The sequence below is a fragment of the Pseudorca crassidens genome, chromosome 14 (genome assembly GCF_039906515.1).
Source record: "Pseudorca crassidens isolate mPseCra1 chromosome 14, mPseCra1.hap1, whole genome shotgun sequence".
Taxonomy (NCBI): domain Eukaryota; kingdom Metazoa; phylum Chordata; class Mammalia; order Artiodactyla; family Delphinidae; genus Pseudorca; species Pseudorca crassidens.
Window position 1 is genome coordinate 6018738 of NC_090309.1, and position 22906 is coordinate 6041643.

Here is a 22906-nt window from a genome sequence, read left to right on the forward strand (position 1 = left end):
ATAATATTCAAAACAGGTAAATCTATATTGTTTAAGGATGCATATTATTAAGGTGGTAAGGCTGTTTATAAAAGCAAAGATGGGGCTTCCCTGGTGGCGCAGTGGTTGAGAGTCTGCCTGCTGATGCAGGGGACACGGGTTCGTGCCCCGGTCCGGGAAGATCCCACACGCCGCGGAGCGGCTGGGCCCGTGAGCCATGGCTGCTGAGCCTGCACGTCTGGAGACTGTGCTGCGCAATGGGAGAGGCCACAGCAGTGAGAGGCCCGCGTACCACAAAAAAAAAAGCAAAGATGGGATCATCATAAAAGTAAATATAGTGATTTTGTTTGTGGGAGGAATTATGATTGAGAAGGGCCAAGAAAGGCAATATTTCATTTCTTAACTTGGTTGATGGTCACAGGAATGTTTTCATATTAGTATAAATTACTATAGAGTCAGCAAACTATGACCTGTGGGCTAAATTCTGCCTGCCACATGTTCTTGTAAATAAAGTTTTGTTGGAACACAGCCTCACTCATTTGTTTACATATTATAAACATGTGGCTGTTTTTGCACTATAGTGGCAGAGTTCAGTAGTTGTGACAGAGACCGCCGTGTGACCACAAAGCCTAAAGTATTTACTATCTTGTCCTTTACAGAAAACATTTGCCAACTCTTGGTTCATACTAATTTGTTAAGCTGTATTTTATATTTAATGTACTTTTTGTAGGTGCAGTATATCTCACCAAAAAAAAAAAGATTAAAAAAGAATGCAGTGTGATAAGTACAATTATGGCAGTATACTCATGTGGACAGGTTTTGGGGTCACGGGGGCAGGGCTTGGAGTCTCATGAGAAGAGCTAGGAGTGTAAGGAAGTACTCTGGGGAGTTGATGCCTGAATGTGTCTTGATGGGTGAATAAGCATCAGTCTTAAGAAAATGACAGAGGAACTTCTAATTTCTGGGAATACAATGGGCTAGGTTACTCGGAGTAATACTCCTGCTATAAATCAATGAAAAATAATATATGAAATATTTTTAGATACATTAAAAGTACCAAAGAGCTGACAAGATAATAAGGAATTACCAAGACAAACATCTACATGGAAACCTGGACAGTCAAGTGAAGCTCTGTTGTTCCTTCCACCCTGGAAGCCTCTGCCAATCTGCTCAAAACTGAGCTTGGATTTTCTTGGCTTCATAGGACAATGGCAGAAAAATCAACACCCAGGGCATGATCAGGGTCGAGCTGGTCTTAGGGGAGACCCTCCCTCCATAAAGGTGGGACCAACAAAAGGCTATTACTTCAGTAAACATCCCATGAGAGAACAGATTATAAGGAAAATTTAATCGCTACTGAGCAGAGTATAGGAAATAAAAATTTCCTTAGAGTCATAACCACAAGCCAGCCCTTGTGTGGATTTGCAGTCCATGACCATATCACCCAGTGGTCCAATAATACTCAAGCCTTGAGGTTAGTTTAAACATATCCTGCACTAGTAGTGTCCAAGACTGCTGACAAAAATAAGCAAAAAATTCTCTCTAGAAGAAAGCGCTTTCAGCCTAGGGCAGATAAAACTCCAAAGATAATTTTTCAAGAACAGTGGCCAACACATAGCCAGAGCAAACAAGCATGCAGAGTAACCAGACACCTTGAGTGAGAACTAGTACAGTAGTAGATTAGAGAAACGGAACTGCCGAGATTTCAGATAGTCAAGCGTCAGATAGAATATATAGCAAATGCTTGGTATCTTTTTAAAAAGAAAAGCTCATAAAAATCTAAAAAGTTATGTTTGCAAGAAATACGAAAGTATAAATGTGATAGAGCAGATATTAATAATAACCAAGCAGAACTTCTAGAAATGAAAAATACAATAATTGAAGTAGAAACTCAGTAAATGAATTAAACAAAAGAAGAAAAAAATCCATAAAGAGAAATTTAAAGACTTAGCAAATAGACTGAGAGAATCTAACATCCATTTCATCAGAGTTCCAGAAGGAGAGAAGAGAATCAGCTGGAAGAAATGTTTGAGGAGATAATAGCTGGAATGTTTTCACAACTGATGGAAGACACTGATCCGTAGATTCCAGAAGCACCACAAATTCCCTAGAAGGGTAAAATATAAGAAATTCACATCTAAGCCCATTGCAGTGAAGCTGAAGAACACTAAAATCAAAGAGAACTTAAAGGAAGACAGAGAAAAAAGACAAACTTCCTTCAAAGAAAGAACAGGCTTACAACTGATTATTCGCTGTCAACAATGGAAGCTAGAAGGTGGTGGAATATCTTCAACATGCTTAAGACAGTAAACACCTATCAAGAATTCTAAAACCAGTGTAAACATCTTTCAAGAAAGTGAGCAAAATGAAGATATTAAAAAAAAAATTGGGGCTTCCCTGGTGGCGCAGTGATTGGGAGTCCGCCTGCCGATGCAGGGGACGTGGGTTCGTGCCCCGGTCCGGGAGGATCCCACGTGCCGCGGAGCGGCTGGGCCCGTGAGCCATGGCCGCTGGGCCTGCGCGTCCGGAGCCTGTGCTCCGCAACGGGAGAGGCCACAGCAGTGAGAGGCCCGCGTACCAAAAAAAAAAATTTGAGAGAATTTTCCAAGAGCAGATCTTCAATACAGATAATTCTAAAAGACAATCTTTAGGTAGAAGGGAAATGATGCCAGATGGGAGTAGTGTGATGAAAGAAGGAACAAAACAAACAACAAAAGAAAATGGAGAATATATTGGTAAGCCAAGCAAAATTGGCTGTATAAAAAATATTAACACTGGGAAGTGGTAAAAAGATAGAATTCAAATAAATGACATCTATATATAAGTAGAAAGGTAAAAGGAATTAAGTATTTTAAAGTTTCTTTTAGGCTGATCGACAAATCGACTGATTTCGACTTTGAGAAGTTAAATATTTATGTTGTAATTTCCAGGGTAAGCATTAAAAAAAAATAGAAGATATTACTTCCAAACTACTAAAGAATAAAATATGGAGTGATGAAAATAGTAAATCCAAGAAAGGAGAGAAAATGATTTTTAAATTTATCATGACAGATGATGCTCAACAGATAATGAAACTAGTAACACAGACATCATGATAGGAGGTCACTATTAAATGAAAGGAAAGCAGGCATTCTTTCTCAGCAATTATCAGAGGGAGGCATAAGATAAGATCACAGACAGAATCTCTGTTTCACCACCTACACAAGCATGTGGGGAACTCAACCGCACCTAGCTTCCTCTAAAACATTTGATGACTTCATGGTGTGTGTTTAAACATGTGTATTGTCCAAAGATGCTATAACTCGTATTTGTTGTCCATCCCATCCTTAAAACTAAGTGAATCCATTCTCCAGTGGGGCCCTGACAGCCCCTCGTCCCTTGACCAGCCTATGGGTTTGCAAAGTCACTTGACCATCAACCTGTATTATGAATATTCCTCTCATTCCCGGCAAAGCTGCTTTATCCAGGAAGAAGAGTTGCCTTTCTTGGGTTTGAGGAACTCTCTTCCTTGTAAAAGACAAATAGTTTTTTCAGCTACACGAGAGCTGAGTTTGGGGGCCATTGTTTAAGCTTTCCTGTGCTGCATTTTGTGATAAATTGAGACTTTTGTTTTGTTTTGTTTTGTTTCCTTGCAGAGGAAATCAAATGCAGCAGAACTCTTTATGGTGGGCTGTATCTGAGGCGGCAAAGGCAACCAACTCAGGAAGTTCAAATGATGTCTCCTAGGATGGGCCCAAACAAAAAAACACCACCCCCATCTAACAAGATAGAAAATATTATGCTGGAGCAAAAGATGCAGGGAATGGTCCTTTTGAGAAACACAAAACTCATCTCTTCTTAGAGGACATTTCTCATTAGTCATTCAACAAACATTGCCAGTATCTGTCCACCACTATGCTAGGTACTCCCTGCCTTAAGGAACTCACTTTATAGAGGAGGGACTGCCCAGCAGGAACAATGCTGGATGAGTATGGGAGGGCACTGGGAACACCCACTTAAGCCGGACAAGGGGAGATTAAGCTGAAGTAGTCTGGACACCAGTTAGCCAGGAGAAGATGAGAAGAAGTCCTGAGATTCCAAGCAGTGAGAGCAGCTTGTGCAAAGGCCCTGAGCCATACACATGTGCAACTCCTCACGGAACTGCAAGTTCTGTGCTTCGGGGAGGTGGGTGAGATGAGGCTAGAGCAGCAGTTGTTCAAATCTGAATAATTTCTGTAAGAATATTTGGAACTATAGGCTTCTCTCTGTGGAGAAGAAAAGAAATCCTCAGGTGTGTGGTCAGGGACTTGTCACCATTTTTGGTAAACTGAGGATCCAGAGTACGACAGAAATGTGAACGACCAGGGCACAGATTTAGTTGCAATAAAAATTGGAACTGTATGATCTTGACCTAAATGCCCCACTTCTCTAAGACCTCAGTTGATTTACCTACAAAACAATAAACATATCTATTCCACAGATGGATGGACATGAAACTGTTTTGTGAGCAAATGTGATATAATGGTAACAATGATTGCATTAAGGGTCACTGGGTTTACCGTTAGTGTTATTACGATCGCAATCTTCATAATTATCATATGACTACCATAATCATCATCACGGCAAGTTTCATGACTAACTTCCCAGCATGATGAGTGATGGAAAGGAAGGAGCACAGAGAAGATAAAGTGAAGGCGGAAAGGAGGGGAGGTGCGGGGACTCCAGACCCCAGAGGCCCCGGGAGTGTCGGCAGAGGGAAGCCAGCATGGAGGGCCGGGAGGAAGGCTGTGGCCGTGGCGCTTGGGCTGCAGAAGGGGAAGTGGCTCATTGTACGGCAGGCAGATAAATTAAAAAGGGAGTCTGTGAATCGACATTCTGTGACTCTCAGCATATTTCTTGAGCAGTTATGACCACACTCTTTTTATCTGTTTTTAAATAAAATTTCCAGGGCAAGGAAATCCTAAACCGGTGGGTCTATTCAGGTTCCACGGGGCCTTCCAGTACACAGTCAACACGTGAGTTCAAGTGCTGACTAGCGGAAAACAGGAGAAAGTCTGTTTGTATCATAGCAGAACACAGAATGTATAAAACGTGACTCCATGTGTGTTTTCGACTCCACAGGTTACCTCTCCTTGGTTAGAGCCAACAGCTGACTTAAATCCTGCCACAGAAGCAGACTGAGCCATGTGCGATCGTGGAGGGCAGGGTGGGAGACAGGACTTCACCCCAATCCCCAAGGAGAGGAAATGTTTCTAGCGCTTCTGGTTCACACTGCTCCTGTGGAAGGGGTGGGTGCGATGAGCTCAAGAGGTACCCCCCCCCATCTCTGGGTGTGGGGTGGGTCCTGGGGAAGGAGAGATGGGAGCAGAGAGGTGGACACAGGAAGCAGGAGACAATGACCATTCGTTTAAACCAATCTACGCTCCTGGGACAGCCCACAAGATCTGACTTACTCTGCACCGCAGTTCATACCAGTGTTTCCCGAACTCGGTTCCGTGGAACCCCAGTACCCTTTAAGAGGTTCACCCACGGTATCAGTGTCAACAGACAAGTAAGCCAAAAAATGGGGGAGGGCTGGGATTCTATAGACAATTAAACTTGGAAACACTAAGTCAAACAGACGAGTGAAACAGACTTATTTCCCACAGGACCTCTCAGATCCTGTAATATGGTAATACACCTGGGAATCACCAAGCCAGAGATAGTATTTGGGAGTTTCAAAAAAAGAACCTTGTTTTTTTTTTCTGCAGAACATTAAACCAGAGTCCTCATAATGCCATATTGATAAAACATTAGTGCTCATTATACTGTTAATAATGTATCATATTTGAGTATCTGACATGTTGAAGAGAGTTTTTAGGCAGATCTGAAAGTAGTGTGCGTGTATAAATGTCTTTCATGCATGATCCCCCAGAATACTGATTATATATATATATGTATATGAAATAACTGAAATCATTTTATTAATTTATTTTTTTTACTTACTTATTTTTGGCTGCTTTGGGTCTTTGTTGCTGCACGCGGGCTTTCTCTAGTTGCGGTGAGCAGGGGCTACTCTTTGCTGTGGTGCGCGGGCTTCTCATTGCAGTGGCTTCTCTTGCTGTGGAGCACAGGCTCTAGGCGCGCAGGCTTCAGTAGTTGTGGCTCACGGGCTCTAGAGTGTTGGCTCAGTAGTTGTGGCACACAGGCTTAGTTGCTCTGCGGCATGTGGGATCTTCCCAGACCAGGGCTCGCACCCGTGTCCCCTGCAATGGCAGGCGGATTCTTAACCACTGGACCACCAGGGAAGTCCCTGAAATCATTTTTTTCTTTTTTTTTTTTTTTTTGTGGTACGCGGGCCTCTCACTGCTGCGGCCTCTCCGGTTGCGGAGCACAGGCTCCGGACGCGCAGGCTCAGAGGCCATGGCTCAAGGGCCCAGCTGCTCCACGGCCTGTGGGATCCTCCCGGACCGGGGCACGAACCTGTGTCCCCTGCATAGGCAGGCGGACCCTCAACCACCGTGCCACCAGGGAAGCCCCCTGAAATCATTTTAACAATTCCTTTTCAAGGGCAGCTGGACATAGGCAACAGTCACAAGTTTATTGAGCACTTACTATGTGCCAGGCTCCATGCTCAAAGCTTTATCCACTTTCTTTTGGCCTCACAGCTACACTCGGTGGTAGCTACTATAGTGGCCCATTTCACAAACGAGGAAACTGCCACTTAGACCTCCCCCAAGAGTGGTTAAGCCTGTGGCCCTGTGCGTGCGGCCACTTATACACTGTGTGGCTTTGGACATGGCTTCTATGAGCCTTCTTTTCCTCCCTGTAAAATGAGGCAAACAAGAAAATTCAACTCGAGTGGACTTACAGCCTCATGTCTGAGACCCTAAGGGTGCTGTGTTCTCCTGCGTGTGCAGGGTACCGGGGGAGAGATCTAAATTTTAGTGTGATCTTCTACAGTGAGCCCATGTAATGATTCATTCAGCCCTCTGAGATCATGCCTGGTCTTCTTAGGTAAACAGGATTTATCTCTCAGGTTCATTTCCTTCCCCTGCCTTTCCCCAGGATGGCCCTCGGCCACAGGGGGAGGGAGGTGGCTTGTGTGTGGGAGGATCACGTTATGTACAGTTTAGGCCAGGCCACTCTTGAGAACGGCAGAGAGCTAGAAACAGTTGCACAGGGCTGCAGGCGTAAACCCACCTGACGTGGATCCCGTCAGGCCTTGCCCTCTTCCCTGGCCGCTGGGACTCAGAGACCATGGCCTTGTCCTCTGGTGGCAGCAGGGCCAATGTCTGCGGCTGGGCATGGCTGGACCTCAGTCACCCTCCGTGGGGACTTGCTCCCTCTCCCTAGTGAGGGCCCCGGAGGTCCCCGGAGGTCTGGCTGTATCTCCCCAACGTTCCCTGCCAAGAGCCCACCCTGGGACCCTGAGCTACGTGCCCGCTCGCTAGACCTTCAACCACTGTCTAATGTGTTCTCTTATACAGAATATTTGGGGGTAGTTCTGTTTTCATTCCTGTGGCTTTGTTAGGGGCAGTGATTGCTGTGGGTACCACCAGGGCAGGTACCATCGCCATGTGTCCTTCCTGAGGTCTCCACAGCCCCGAGTACGCATAGCTCATGTAAGTGCTTCATAAACATTTGTTGAGTGATGGCTCAAACCTAGCCGTCCCTCTGCTGAGCCGTGACACGCTCTGAAATGCTCACCTCCAGGATGGTGTGTGATCAACCTGCTCCTCCCAGAACCCTCCCTGAGAAGATAAAATACCTGACAGGTATTAGAAACGCATCCATTTGCCACAAGGACATCTGCTCAAAGGAGCTCAAGTGTAAAGGTAGTTCGTTGGAGAACACAGAGGAATCCTGCGGGACTCAACTTCAGGAGGGACCGCTGAGCCACCTGGGGACTAGAAGGTTCTCACACATTCGCCCTCTCCAGCTCTCCCCACCTGCGTCCACGGCCTCTCACCTCAGCTTCCCTCGGCTCATCTGCTTCCTGGTCAAGGTTCTAAGAAGTGTTGCCCAACTGAGCGGTCTGGGCGAGGGTGGGGTTGCCGGGGGTGGGAATTATCAGAGGCAGGTGGGCGATGGATCTCCCTGGATGGCTCAACTGCACGTAGATGAGGCTGAGAGGCACTGGGCAAGCTTCTAAGCTTCTGGAACAGCGATGACCCGTGAAAATTATATCTGAGAATGATGATCTTGACAAACTGTTTAGGTCTGGGCTTGGCTCTTTGGGGTCTTAATGTTAGTGGTTTTTTAACCCAGGTGAAGACATGCTTCTTTTCATCAAACAGACTTTAACAATCTTTTGGCACGTATTGGGATGTTTACCTTTGTTCGGTAGCAAAGCATCCAGGCAGATGTTCTTTATAAAGCAGCTTCTTGCCTCTCCCTGCTGGGGAATTCCAACTGTGAATTAGCAGGAGGGGGTCGCACAACCCATTGAAAGGTGTCTACCATCCTTTAGCAGCTTTCAGAAAGATAAGTCAAACATCGACTTTGTTTGGGGATGCTTTAGTGAAATTCATTTCATGGTAAGGAGATCATGAGATAATTCCATGCAGAGCAGTGAGGACCAAGCAGCTGTCAGAGTATGTTTTTACCAAAGAATAATGTCAACTGTTAGGAAAGATGAAGGTTCGTCACGTCAGAAAGTCAGCTCATGCTACCATTTTTAAACTGCCTTAAAAAATGAATTCCTCCATGCTCATGAAAACCTTTAAAATAGTATTTCCAGAAGCCCAAAGTAATTACTTAATGTGCCTTTGCCCGTTCTCTTGGAAAGTTATTAAATGAATCAGGGTAAGATTTATGATTTTGCACACCACCATGATTTGGACAAGTGCCTTTTGAGGTTATGTGACAGCCTAACAAGAGGACTTATTAAATTCCTACTGTTCCTTTGCAAACAAGGAAACCACTTTGCATTTTTGTTTTCGCTTGGTTTTCTATCAGACTTCCAGAAAAAAAAATCCCACTTTTAATGTAACAGAAGAGTTCAAACGTGTTACTCTACAAGCATTCAGTGATGAATGAAGCCTGTTCTTTCTTATTCCACAAGTTCTCAGAGTTCCCAGTAGATAATACTGTCCGTCACATACCATGTGGCCCGCCTTTCACGTGACCTCTGCGCAATGGGAGGAAGGAAAACCGTGGATCGGTGGAAAACAAGTTGTGCAGAAGGGGTGCATCCCTGCGGTGCTCCAAATCATGTATTTCAGATCAGGAAATGGCAGAGATGTGCTTGATGTGAAGCTGGATTTGCCCATCACTCACATGCCTGTAAATGTCGTGTCCCCATCAATTTCAACTAGAACGTGAGCCAGACACTCGGAAGGCGAATCTAGACCAAGGAAAATTTTAACATATGATAGTGATTTGGAATCTCTCCAATGAGATCGTTTTGCTCCGGCATAGTTTGAAAGTCTCCACGGCTTATTAGTTTAGAGCCCAGTGATCTTAAAAGGTCTCTTCCAAGCAAAAGTGGAACATACAGCTGTCTGTTCTCTGTAATTCCCTGTGCATACAGATGCTAACTACACTCTACATTCTTGACTAGATGCATCAGACTCATTAGCTGTATTTTAAAAAATACATCTATTGCCTGGAGACACCTGGTACATCCACAGAAAGTGACTAATTGCAAGGATTGAATGAAATTAAGCACCCCGGATCGAGATGGTTTTGTGTGAGGATAAGGCCCAGCTGGTGCCCTTTTAAAAGGTGAAATGAGGCTAATTGGATCATCTAGAAACCAAGTAGACTGAAGTAGGCGAAAGAAATTGATGTTCAGCTAAAAGAGATATATTCTCTGGAAGAGGGAGAAAAAGCTTTGTGTGTGCACAAAATGTGACATCAGGAATTGGAAATCTTTTGATAGAAACTTTAAGATTTCTTTTCCCTTGTAATGATATAGGACCTTTTGAGTGAAGATGCTGAATGTGAATTAGAGGGAGGCTGGACTTTTCAGGTACAAAAGAGCATATACCTGTGTCTGGCTGTCTCATGAAAATTCTTGTTAGGTCAGTTGCAATGAAACATGCTTTGAAAAGAAAATGGATTTTATACCTAATTCTACTTAGTAGTCTATGTGGCTATATGCTCAACCCAAATGAAAGCCTTAATTATGCTGCTAGTAGAAGAATCACGTGCAGAGGTAAACGTCCTTTGCACATCCAGCACATTAGGAAGGCAGAAGTTGTGAATAAATCTGAGAGTGTTATTGTGCTAGTATGTACCTACTCGGAGGCTGCATCTGTAAGAGGGCTGGTTAAACTAGGGACACCAGCTGTTACCTGCTACGGATGAAATTAACCAGTCCTTCAGGTGGAGGGTGTGAAATTGACCCAGTGGCCTCATTCTTATAGTCCTCTAACCACCAGACCTCAACAGCTCTGGAGCAAGGTGAGGTAATGTTTGCGTTTCATAGCATCTTATATTTGATGCAGTGAACAGCAGAGAGACCAGTGGTCAGCCAGAGGGTCCTGGTGTCCCACTGTATTTCCAGGGTCTGTCCCAGTGCCTCGTGCTGACTGGGGCTCAGTAAACATGCAAATTTTACATAATCAGCAGTGACATAACAGGACCACAGGTTGGCCTTAAATAACGGTAAGCGCTTCTCTTGTTTATTTCCAGTCCCTGTGGAAATGGGTAGGCATCTTGGGGAGTTTCTTGGGTGGCAGGGAATTGCTGCAGGACCAGCAAGAGGGATGGAAGGAGCCATGCTTTCGGCTTCCACAGGCTACTGAGAAGGACGCCCACTGCGGGGGGGTGAGCACTCAGGCCAAAGCAAAGCCCATGAAGGGGCCTCACAGGGCTTCTGCCCAAGGCCCTGAGGACCCTGCCACCTCTTCTAGAAACAACCAGAGAAGGGCTGGTCTCAAGAGAGCTGCCTTGGAGGACCTGCCGTACCATTTTACCTTGTGGCCTCCTTTCTCCATCACTGCGGGTCCTCCGTCACTGTGGCCTCTCTGCTTTCCGCAGCAGAGATCACTGCGGGTCCTCCGTCACTGTGGCCTCTCTGCTTTCCCCAGCAGAGATCACTGCGGGTCCTCCGTCACTGTGGCCTCTCTGCTTTCCGCAGCAGAGATCACTGCGGGTCCTCCGTCACTGTGGCCTCTCTGCTTTCCGCAGCAGAGATCACTGCGGGTCCTCCGTCACTGTGGCCTCTCTGCTTTCCGCAGCAGAGATCACTGCGGGTCCTCCGTCACTGTGGCCTCTCTGCTTTCCCCAGCAGAGTCTCCTGGCACTGCCTGAAACTGGCTGCTGCTAACCTGTTTCTTACCCACGCAGTTGGCGTCCCATCCTTGCCGGTTATGAAGGAGTCTCTCCAGACATCGTTACCCTTGGTTCCTGGCTTGAGAGGGGCTGACGTGGGGTCAGCTGTCCCCTACTGGATGGCTTTTTAAAGCAGCCAGCCCTAAAATATAGGACATTCAGCTGAGAAGAGAAATAGGGCAGAGAGCAGCCGCCATCGCTTGTTAATTACAAGTCCTTCCCAAGTACCCGCCCATCCCACCACCACCCGCCCCCAGAAAAACCTCCCCAAGTTTCAGGACCAGGGTGATCCCTGGCACAGCTCCCCAGAGGAGAGCCAGGTACCATCTAGGGTTGGCTCCAGTGACCTGTCAAAACTCAAGCCTCAGGCTCTGCAGTGAACGTCCTGTGATGTCTCCTCTGGGACTGCCCTTGGAGCCTAACCCCTGATGCCCTGATGCTGGGGTGGACCTCTGGGGTCCTCCCTGACAACTACACCCCAGTGCTGTCACATGGAAGGCAGTCAACACTATTTGTGGACTGAATCTCTGCCCTGCTCCCAGAAGTGGTTGCCAGATGTGCATATGGTGTTATTGGTGGTGGCTGGATTTTTGTTTTGTTCTGAGATTTTTTTAAATTTTGGTAAAATACACATAGAACATAAAATTTGAGATTTTAACCATTTTTTAAGTGTACAATTCAGTGGCATTAAGTACTTTTACATCGTGATGCAACTATTGCCACTATTAATCTCCAGAACTTTTTCATCATCCCCAACTGAAACTCTGTACCCATTAAACAACTCTCCATTCTCTCCTCCCCCCCGCCCCTGGTAACCACCATTCCTTCTGCCTCTATGAGTTTGACAAGCCCGGGTACCGCATATAACGGAATCATCCTTTTGTATCTGCCTTGCTGCACTTAGCATAATGTCTTTGAGGTTGCATGTTGCAGTCTGTATCAGATTATCAGAATTTCCTTCCTTCCTAAGAGTGGATAATAACCCATTGTGTGTATCTACCACATTTTGTCTATCCAGACATTGGTTGATGGACAAGTGGGTAGCTTTCATCTTTTGGTTATTGTGACTAATGCTGCTATGAACGTGTGGGTACAAATTACAAGTATCTATTCAAGTCCCGGCTTTCAATTCTTTAGGGTACATACCCAGAAGTGGAATTGGTGGATCGTATGGTAATTCTATTTTAAATTTTTTTAGAAACTGCCTGTTTTTATAGCAGCTGCACCATTTTACGTTCCCACCGGCAATGAACACCATTCCAATTTCTCCACATCCTCATCAACACTTACTTTTTTGTTTTTCTTTTTCTTCCAACTTTCTTGACCCATAATTAACATACAGCACTGTATAACTTTGTGTCCAGCATAATGACTTGACTTACGTACATCATGAAATGATGACCACAAATGTAGTGAGTATCCATCATCTTACACAGATAACAAAATTAAAGAAATGGGAAAAAAACCTTTTTCCTTGTGATGAGAACTCTTTGGATTTGCTGTCTTAACTTTCATATATAACGAAGAGCAGTGTTAATTATATTAATCATGTTGTACATTACATCCCTAGTACTTATTTGTCTTATAACTGGAAACTTGTACCTTTTGAGCACCTTCATCCAGTCCCCACCCCTCCACCGCCCGCCTCTGGGAACCACAACTCTGATTTACGAGTTTGTTTGTTCGTTTTTGAAGTATAATTGACTTTGAAGTATAATATAATTGTTAAGTATAACATAACAGCACTATGCTAGTTCCTGGTACGAAACATAGTGATTCGATATCTCTATACATTTCAAAGTGATCACCATGATAAGCCCAACTACCATCTGTCAGCATACAAAGATATTACATAACTATCGACCACATTCCCCACACTACATTTCATACCCATGAAGTTCCAGTTATTTTGTAACTTTGTACCTCTTAATCCCCCTCACTTATTTCTCTCCTCCCCCCAGTGCCCTTCCCTCTGGCAAGCACCCATTTGTTCTCTGTATCTATGACTGTTTCTGTTTAGTTGTGTTTGTTCATTTGTTTTTAGATTCCATATACAAGCAAAATCATACAGTATTTCTCTTTGTCTGACTTATGTCACTTAGCATAACACCCTCTAGGTCCATCCACGTTGTCGCAAGCAAGATTTAATTTTCATGGCAGAGTAATATTCCACTGTATATATATATATTCCACATCTCCTTTATCATTACTCTTTAAAAAAAAATTGCAACCTCAATGAATGTGGAATGGTATCTCATTGTGGTTTTGATCTGCATTTCCCTAATGACTAATGACATTGAGCATCTTTTCATGTGCTTATTGGCCGTTTGTATGTCTTCTTCAGGCGAACACATTCATTCAAGTCCCTTGCCCAAATTTTAAGTGGGCTGTTGTTGTTCAGTTGTCGAATGTGTTGTTGTTGTTTTTAACATCTTTATTGGAGTATAACTGCTTTACAATGGTGTGTTAGTTTCCGCTTTATAACGAAGTGAATCAGTTATACGTATGTCCCCATATCTCTTCCCTCTTGCATCTCCCTCCCTCCCACCCGTGTTTTTAATCTAGATGAAGAAATCCTTACCAGAGGCTCTCAACCAGTCAGCAGTCCAAGTAACAGTGGCCTGACTGAGCTCGTGCTCACGCCACTTGCCTGTGTGTGAACAATCACATACCCCGCCAGAGAAGGGCGGTTAGGAGAGAATAAGCAGCTCAGTCTCACAGCAACGCATTAACTAAATAGCTCTTGAAGGCAAGGACCACCAAGACCGGGCTGCAGACCTGGGGACTCATCTAGGGCAGGAGCTCTCACCCCGGCTCAGCCTCTCAGAAGTCCTGACCCAGCCACGCTGAAACTCCCAAGACCAGTGGGTCTCACCACCGGGCGCACATTAGCATCACTAAGCTCCAGGGCAGCTTATAAACACGGGGTTTGGGACTTCCCTGGTGGTTCAGTGGTTAGGCCTCCGTACTCCCAATTTAGGCGGCCCGGGTTGGATCCCTGGTCAGGGAACTAGATCCCGCATGCCTCAACTAAGACCCAGTGCAGTCAAATAAATAATTTTTTTTTAAAAAATCAGGTTTGTATAGGCCAAACCCCTCATACCTCAGACCCTCTAGGGGTGGCGCTGGGGCAGTGATGTTTTTGAAAGGTGCCCAAGTGATTCCGAAGTGCAGTCAGGTTGACGACCACCGCTCACCAAACACCGTGACCTGACTTAAAATGTGTGCGTCCATTGGTTTTTCTTTGTTGTTTCCCTGTTGGATTGCTTGTAAGAGCGGCACTTGTGTTTCTGTCCTATGAGCTTTTGATCCTGTGAGAGAAGACGCCGCCTCCCAAACCCGCACAGCAGGTGCAGGGCGTGGCCCGAAGCCATCCCGAGGCCCGCGTGGCCCCCAGGCTGCCCGGCACGCGCCCTAGCTCCGCCCCCAAACGAGCTCTCCCGCCCTCCTCCGACCCCGCGCCCCACGCCGCCACGTGGCCCTGCCCCGCCCCGCTCACGTTCGCGGCCGGTCCCCTACGCCCCATGCGCCCCCCTAGGCCCCCGCGCGCCCGGCTTTAAAGTAAACACCCAGGAGCGGCGGCGGCCGGACGGTGCGGCGCCTCCGCCCGCTCGCCGCCTCGGTGCCGCGGGCGGGTCCAGCCATGGCCGAGGGCATGCCGGCCTCCGCATCGGGCGGCGCGGGCTGCTGGGGCGTGGCCGCGGCCTGCACGGCGGCATCATCCAGTGGTGAGCGGGACCGCGGCGGGATCGGGACCGCCCCGGAGGATGGGAGGGGCGAGGGGGCCGAGGAAGGGGAGCGTGGCTCTCTCGGCTGCTGTCCCCAGGACCTCGGACCAAGTGCCAGGGGCGACCGCCTGCGCCCCTGGGGCCCTGGTAAAAGGTTCAAAAGGACAGCCGTTCACACGCAGGACCAGCGCTTCTTCATGCTGGCTGGGATGGGACACGCACACACACGCACACACGATGGGGCAGTGTGGGTTTCCCACCTTGGGGCCTCCCCTGTTGGTCACGCTTCCCGTGGGAAGCAGTCCAGCCTGCCCTCCACCGGGGGGCTTGTTGGTGGGCCTGGCTTTACATATACATCTGAAAGCACGAGGGCTAGGCCAGGAGAGGAAATGTTTTCTCTCAGTGTGCGATCCAGAATGGGATGTTTCCTAACTTAAAGCAAAACAGTTTTTAGCTCTAACAACGCATTCCACATTTGAGAAATTCACTTCTGGCCATTTAAATAGAGGAAGAAAAAGCTGGAAAGAAAACTATCATCAGCCCTTGGGACTGATGAACTCATGGGTTTGTAGCGCTTCAAAATAGGAAAATAATTGAAACCAGTCCTAAAACATTCGTTTTAGAAGGTGAATAACTAGTAGATAGCCGATTACTTCCTTTTTTAAGTTTTAAGGAGTATTTCTCAAGAAAGAAATACTTTCTGAAAAAGTTCAATGAGTGAAATAGAAAAATGAAGGGGAGTGTTTGTGATTAGAACCCAAGAAGGCCTAAATGGTCACCCCTTTCCTCCAAAAGAAAATTTTTGATGTATTTTCCCTTGCATAAGAGAAAAAAATCAAAAGAATAAATATTTTTAAATAATTCTAAAAATATTGTTTTAAAAAAACAAAAAACCACAGCACACACAGTGTTTTTAGAGCGTTGCACAGCAGGACTCTATTTCTTTCTCACTTAGACCCCTCAGCATATCTGCACCTTCAAGTTTCAGGTCACCATTTAGTAAATTAGAGTTTCTAGGACTTGAATAAGTCGAGAGACTTGAAAGAATGGTTAGGGTTTCAGAAAACACCTAGATGTCCTCCTCAGGTCATTTGTGAACTGACGGTGCAGGCTGCCCGCAGAGCAGAGGCCCTCAGTCACTTAGGATGGTACTCAAGTCCTGTGTCACAAACTCCTGTCCCTGCAGGCCTCGGACCCAGGGGCCAGGTTATGCTCTTCATGTGGGGGGAGGCGGGGCCACGGAGGTGAGGAGGGGCAGAGTTTCCCTTGGAAGACTGCTCTTTAGGCATCCCATCTATGAGGTGCGATGCTTGAGAGGTCATTGTGCAACCCACCTGGGTCCCTGGACTCTTTAATCAATAGAAGTTGATAAGACTCCAGAGGAAGAATTCAGGCAAGGCTTTATTGGGACTCGAGCTACAGCAAGAGGGAGCGAAAACAAGTAACAGGTCCCCTTGCTTGCTCTCCGAGGAGGGCGGGCTGTCGGGCTGGGGGGCGGGGCTTAGGTGGCGTGCCCACCCCCTTGGTGGTGCCTTGCGCAGGAATCATGTGCAGGACACTGCTTTTGCTCCTAGCTCCTCAGAAGTGGCATTTGGGTTTTGGCGGTTTTGAATCTTCTTGTTCATAATTTGCCCCAGCTGCCTGTGCATGCAGTTACGTGTAGTCCCTTATGTCAATAGTTTCTTTGTACTGATGCTCTGGGAGACGTTTGTCTGGGGCAAGCACTCTGGTAAAGGGTCCCAGGTCCCAGCCTGTCTCAATTGGTGCTGGTGGTTTGAACATTGGCATTAAAAATGCAACTGCAACCACTCCATGCTGGTTAGGATGGCCATTATCTGGTTAGGATGGCCATTATCAAACAAACAAAAATAGAAGATAACGAGCGTTTGTGAGGATGTGAAGAAGTTAGAACCCTTGGGCACTCTTGGTGGGGACGTAAATTGGTGTAACCACTGTGGAAAATAGGATAGTGGTTCCTCAAAAAATTGAAACTGGAACCACCATGTGATCCAGCAATTCCCCCTCTGGGCATATGCCCCAAAGACTTGAAAGCAAGGATTGGAACAGACATTCGCATCCCCGTGTTCAGAGCAGCGTTATGCACAATAGCCAAAGATGGAAGTAACCCAAGTGTCCATCAGCAGATGAATGGATAAACAAAACGTGGTCTATACGTACAACGCACTATTATTCAGATATAAAAAGGAAGGAAATTGTGATACAGACTGCAACATGGACGAACCTTGAAGACATTATGCGAAATGAAATGAGCCAGTCACAAAAGGACAAATAATATGTGATTTCACTTATACGAGGCACCAAGAGGAGTCAGCTTCATAGAGACAGAAAGGAGAGTGGTGGTTGCGGGGGGCTGGGGGAGAGGGAACGGGCAGTAGCGTTTCTGGCCGGTACAGAGTTTCGGTTTTGCGAGACAACCAGAATTCTGTTTTTTTTTTTTTTTTTTTTGCAGTACGCGGGCCTCTCACTGCTGTGGCCTCTCCCGTTGCGGAGCACAGGCTCCGGACGCGCAGGCTCAGCGGCCATGGCTCACGGGCCCAGCTGCTCCGCGGCATGTGGGATCTTCCCGGACCGGGGCACGAACCCGCGTCCCCTGCATCAGCAGGCGGACTCTCAACCACTGCGCCACCAGGGAAGCCCCCAGAATTCTTTGGATGGATGGTGATGCACCAGCAACTGCACAACAATGAGAAGGTACTTAATGCCACTGAACTCTGCATTTAAAAATGGTGCATTTTATGTTACGTATATTTTACCAGAATTAAAACATGAACAATTTTTTAAAAACCAAACACAGCAGAGCCCCTCGGTTTGTAACAGAGCTTGGCGTCCTGGAAGGTGTTAGAAGATGGCCAAGGAGACCAGCTTCCTGGAAGAGTGGCGGTGGGTACCGGCGCGTGAGGTGTCCAGGTGCCCAGAAACAGCTCAGGCTTCCGAGTGAAAGCCCAGGGAGGGGCTGATTGTTGTGGCGTGAAAGAAACGCTCCGTTTTTAGCATATTCATTGTTTCATCTCCCAGTCAGTCCTGGTTGGGCTTCCCATGTTCCTTAGAGACTTCAGTGCCTCTGCCACCAACTTGTGATAAGTTCTCCAAGGACAAAGAAAGGTCCCGCAAGGAGAAAGAAAGGCCCCGCCCCTGGAAACCGAAGTACTAGAAGTTTTCTGTTTCACGGACAGGAAGGATTGTAGAAATGGGGAGAGAAGTGGTCAGACCTCTGAGGAGCGCAGAAGGATGAAGTGACCCGATTTCCTCTGCTGCGGGTACAGATCCGGCAGGTCGGACAGGTGGGCCCCCTGGCTCAGACCTCAGGCAAAAAATCTAAATGTCACCTAAACCCTACGCACGCAGAGCCTGGCTGTAGACCAAGTAACTGTCTCCTGCATATAAGTACGGCTTTCGGATTTCTGCAGACTCTTGCGGTTCATAAGGTGGAAATTTACTTTGAAAGGGACAGAATTCGTAATAGCCTTTGATCAGGCTGAATCAAAGGGTACAGTCACTCCCAGTGTTACATTTTTCTTTATGAGGAAAGGGAGCCCTCAGAAATGTGAGAGCTGCAGGACCCGGTGTGGGTGCTCTGAAGTTGGCAATGATCAGATTGTCCATCACTCAAAACGAGGAGAGCATCATGAGGTTCTCAAGACCTTAGCTGTCAGCTTCGTCTGATAGTGAGACCTGGGGAAGGTGATTATGCACCCAAGCAAGGAGCTGAGTGATCTGATTGACTCCAGCCTTGGACAGGCTTTATAATCATGTATCGCCAAAAACCGTATTGGTGGCTCCGTGTGAAAGCAAGCTTTGGCCCGTCTCACCTGCCAGGAGTCCTGGCCAGCCCTACTGCCTGCATATCCTCATCGCACCCCCCACCGGACCCACGTGTAGTTCAAAGTCAGGCTCACCTGCAGTAGGTGCTTCTGTGCTGCCGGTCTGCCAACGTGGACGCCTTTCTTGCTTCCATTCAGGATTTTGGAGGTGGACGTAAAAATGATAACAGTAAGAGCCGCCGTGTGCCAGCCAGTGTACTAGCCACATCCCATGCCTGGATTTCTCATCACAAAAACTCCAAGAGACGTCTCAGAGTCAGAACCTACACCTGGGTCTGTGAGCTTTGAAGCCCTGGGTCAGAGTCATGGTCGTAAGTTCCTCTGGGCATGGAGACTAAATGCAAAAGCACGTACTCTTTAAGCCGAAGTAAAGGCACCATCTGAACATAGACGCTCTTACAGGACCTTCCACTTGTCCACCTAGTGTGTGCTGCCTCCTCCCGCGGGCCATCCGTGAGATCTGGCTGTGAACTTTGGGGAGAAGATGAAAGGCCCTGGGCTGAATCTCCTGGAGCAGCAAAAGTACCAAGCATTGGCGCTGGGCTCGCGACCAGGAGGCAGCCCTTTCTCTGAGTGTGGGCGGAGAAAAGACTCTGGTCCTGGACCTTGGTGGGATATCACTGATGGTATAATTTGGTCTTAATTGTCCACTCAGATGGCCGTCAGACTCAGCAGTGTCATTTTGAAACAGGAGGACAAGAGGCCCAGAGCACATGAATTTCAGTGACAAGGAAGAGCAACCGGCGGAAGTTTATACCCAAGCTCATTTTGAAGAGCATTTTGCGCGTTTCTTTTTTAAGGAGACCATGCCATGGCTACATCGGAAGTAGCTATGAATAAACAAGAGTGAGCTTGTACTTAATGTTGGTCACGTTTTGCTGCCCCTCCCCAAACTTAGCCAGTGTTTCCCTGTGACACTTCACATGCCGGTTTTTTATATGTCAGCAAATGTCTTAATAAAATAAATATCAATATCTCATGGATCTGTGAATTTGCCACTGCCCCACACACCACCAGTGACATTACCCCGTGTTCAACCGTGAAGCAAATAATTGGTGTCCCAGCAGCTGTAATTAATCCATTGTGAGGTGTCCAAAGTGTCAGGTTCCCACCCTGATGCTATGGGAGAGTCTCAGAAAGTGCCCTCCTTGGGCTTGGACCGGGTTGAATGGTGCCCCCCCAAATGCATGTCTGTATGGAATATCAGAACGTGACTTTGTTTGGAAATAGGGTCTTTGCAGATGTAACCAGTTAAGAGGAGGCCCCACTGGATTAGGGTGGGCCCTAAATCCAGTGATGGGTGTCCTTATAAGAAAAGATGAGGAGGGACTTCCCTGGTGGCTCAGTGTTCAGAACGCAGGGGACTTGGGTTCGAGCCCTGGTCTGGGAAGATCCCACATGCCGTGGAGCAACTAAGCCCGTGCGCCACAACTACTGAGCCCACGTGCCACAACTACTGAAGCCCACGCGCCTAGAGCCTGTGCTCCGCAACAAGAGAAGCCACCGCACCACAACAGTGAGTAGCCCCTGCTCACTGCAGGTAGAGAAAGCCCGCGCGCAGCAACGAAGACCCAACGCAGCCAAAAAAAAAAAAGAAGAGGCGAGGAGACAGCCAGGTGAAGGCGAGGGCACTAGAGTGATGCGTCTACGAGACAAGGAGTGCCAAGGGTTTCTGGCAGCCACCGGCAGCCAGGAGGAAAGCGTGGAACACGCGCTTCCTCAGCGCCTCTGGAAGGAGCCAACCTGGCTGACACCTTGATTTGGACTTTCAGCTTCCAGAACTGTGACAGAATATACTTCTGTTGCTTTAAGCCACCTGGCCTATGGTGATTGGTTACCTGAGGAAACCAATACAGGGCCACAGCTTCCCCTCACCCCACCGTCCACCGTATGTTGACTTTTCCTCCTTCCAGGAAGCAGGTGGGGTTAACAACTGTGGTCTCTTGCTCTCGAGGAAAGTAAATGTAGGCCTCAGCCTGCCTCAGCCCAGAAAATAATCTGTAGGTCATCAGTAAGAAAGGAGGAGATGCATTGTTGGTGAATTCCCTGCTAAAGAATTCTTCGGTGTTTAAAAACTATGCTGGCTTGCTTTATGTATTTCTTTAAAAGAATGAGGAGAAACCTGCCAGTCTGTCCCCAGCCAGAAAAGGGAAGGCTGTGACTGGGCGTCAGAGTGGACCACACCTTCTGAGCCCAGTCACCTGCACTACCTGCTCCCTCATTCCCATCCTGCTGCTGGAACAGGCACCTGGCGGTCCCCTCGGGGCTGGACTCTGGGCTGTGAGCCACGGGCACAGCCCCTCGTTGCCAGGGGACCCCACCTGCCCCGGGGCCAAGGAACATTTGGGCCATTGAAGGTCCCACCCCGAGCAGGGCCCTGGGGGCTGCAGATCACATCTGAACGCTACCGAGCTCTGCACCCAACAGGAAGTAAAGGGCAGGGAGGGTGGCCTGCCTCTCTGTCCCTAGGTGTCTTCCATCTTCCATCTCATTACAATTTAAAGAATCAAAATGTAGGGGCCCCGCCCTAAATCACTTGGGTTTAACAGTCGTGCAAATGACGGCTTCGGGGGTGGGGGGAGGGGGGAGGAGCTGTGCACGCCCGTCCTGGGTCCTAGGAAGCCACATGGGCTCCAGCTGTCACCTGCAGGGGTGATCGACTCTACTAGGGGTGGACGGGGGGGGGCATTGTTTTGTGTTTTAGCGAGTAAATCTCTGCGTCACAGTGAGAGACCTTGGCTGCCACCTTTGCAAAGTTACATGAAGCAGCGTCTGCTGAGCCCAGTAATTTGGGCTTCTTTTTAATATGCCTGTACGCCAGAAAGATTGAAAAACAACAACAAAACCTCACCATAGTCTAAATCAATATTCTTAACTCTGGCCTGAGCACATTACAGATGCCGATGGGTGAGACCTTGCGTTCGATAAAGTAAGCGTATTTCATTTTGTTGGGTCCCTTGCTTGCGTCTGCCCCTCATCAAAGTGTCCCACTCGAGAAAAACTGAGGCCAACCTTCTCTTCCCGCTCTTCTTCCTCCCCGCCCCCAGGTTGGTTGACACCTTCTGCATCTGCGAAGGGTACAGTGTGCCTCGCTGCCTCATGTATGAGACTTACGTGGAGACCTGCGGGCAGAATGCTCAGAGCCAAGTCAACCCAGCCACGTTTGGGAAGGTAGGTTGTGAAGATACAAATATATGTCCACTGAGTAAAAAGGGCACGCAAGTTAATGATGAGGAAATGCTGGGATTTATTTGGGTCTGATGGCTTCCCAGTGGGTATAACTGGCTTCACCCTGGGAACCAGCCTGAGGGCTAACATACGTCCTCATCTCCATCTGAAAGCCATTCCGTCCTTTGTCCATACTTCATAGTGAGGGGCCAGGAAAGTTCACGGATGGGGTGGCATTCACCCAAGAGAATGCAGCTATGGCAGCCTCAGATACCCCCAATTCTCAGCCAGCTTGCTGGGCCGTTATTCCCCGTATAGAAATGCCACAGCTCAGGACCCCACAAGCTCAAAGAGCCACTTTGTGGTGTCAGACAGCTTATGCTTCCCACAATTCGGTTGTTCCCAGAGAATTCACGGGCACTCAGAGGTTTCCTCTGGAGGTTAAGAACTCTGTCAGGGGTTTGTTTAGACCACGCAATACACGGCAAACGTTAGCACAAGGGTGGCCTATCTGAGACCCTCCACAGCTAACGTATTTATTGAGCAGCTGCTATGTGCTGGCACTGTTTTAGGTGCTGAGTGTACAACAGTGAACAGAACAGAGAAAAATTCCTGCCTTTACTACATTTATTATATTATAGTTGAGGGAGATAAAGAAGATAAAGTATATAGTCTCTTAGGTGGTATAAATGCTAAATGGAGCAGAAGGAGGAAAGGACCGTGTGTGTGGTTTTTTTTTGTTTGTTTGTTTTTTGGGTTTTTTTGCGGTACGCAGGCCTCTCACTGTTGTGGCCTCTCCCGTTGCGGAGCACAGGCTCCAGATGCGCAGGCTCAGCGGCCACGGCTCACGGGCCCAGCCGCTCCGCGGCATGTGGGATCTTCCCAGACCAGGGCACGAACCCGTGTCCCCTGCATCAGCAGGCGGACTCTCAACCACTGCACCACCAG

The 22906-nt window shown here is 47.6% G+C and overlaps 1 protein-coding gene and 1 long non-coding RNA gene across 2 annotated transcripts in view; one reads left to right on the forward strand and one right to left on the reverse strand.

The window, feature by feature from the left end:
* Nucleotides 1–8310: 8310 nt before the first annotated feature.
* Nucleotides 8311–14609, reverse strand: LOC137205575 (uncharacterized). Its single transcript, XR_010934212.1, has 3 exons — nucleotides 14324–14609; nucleotides 11228–11362; nucleotides 8311–9286 (listed from the first exon to the last, which is right to left on the reverse strand). It is a non-coding gene; the product is annotated as an uncharacterized lncRNA (long non-coding RNA).
* Nucleotides 14610–14863: 254 nt separating this feature from the next.
* Nucleotides 14864–22906, forward strand: part of RFX8 (regulatory factor X8) — a 50436-nt gene continuing 42393 nt past the window's right edge. The window contains 3 exon segments of the mRNA XM_067704125.1: nucleotides 14864–14905; nucleotides 14908–14948; nucleotides 21838–21961. Coding sequence (XP_067560226.1) covers nucleotides 14864–14905; nucleotides 14908–14948; nucleotides 21838–21961 — 207 coding nt within the window.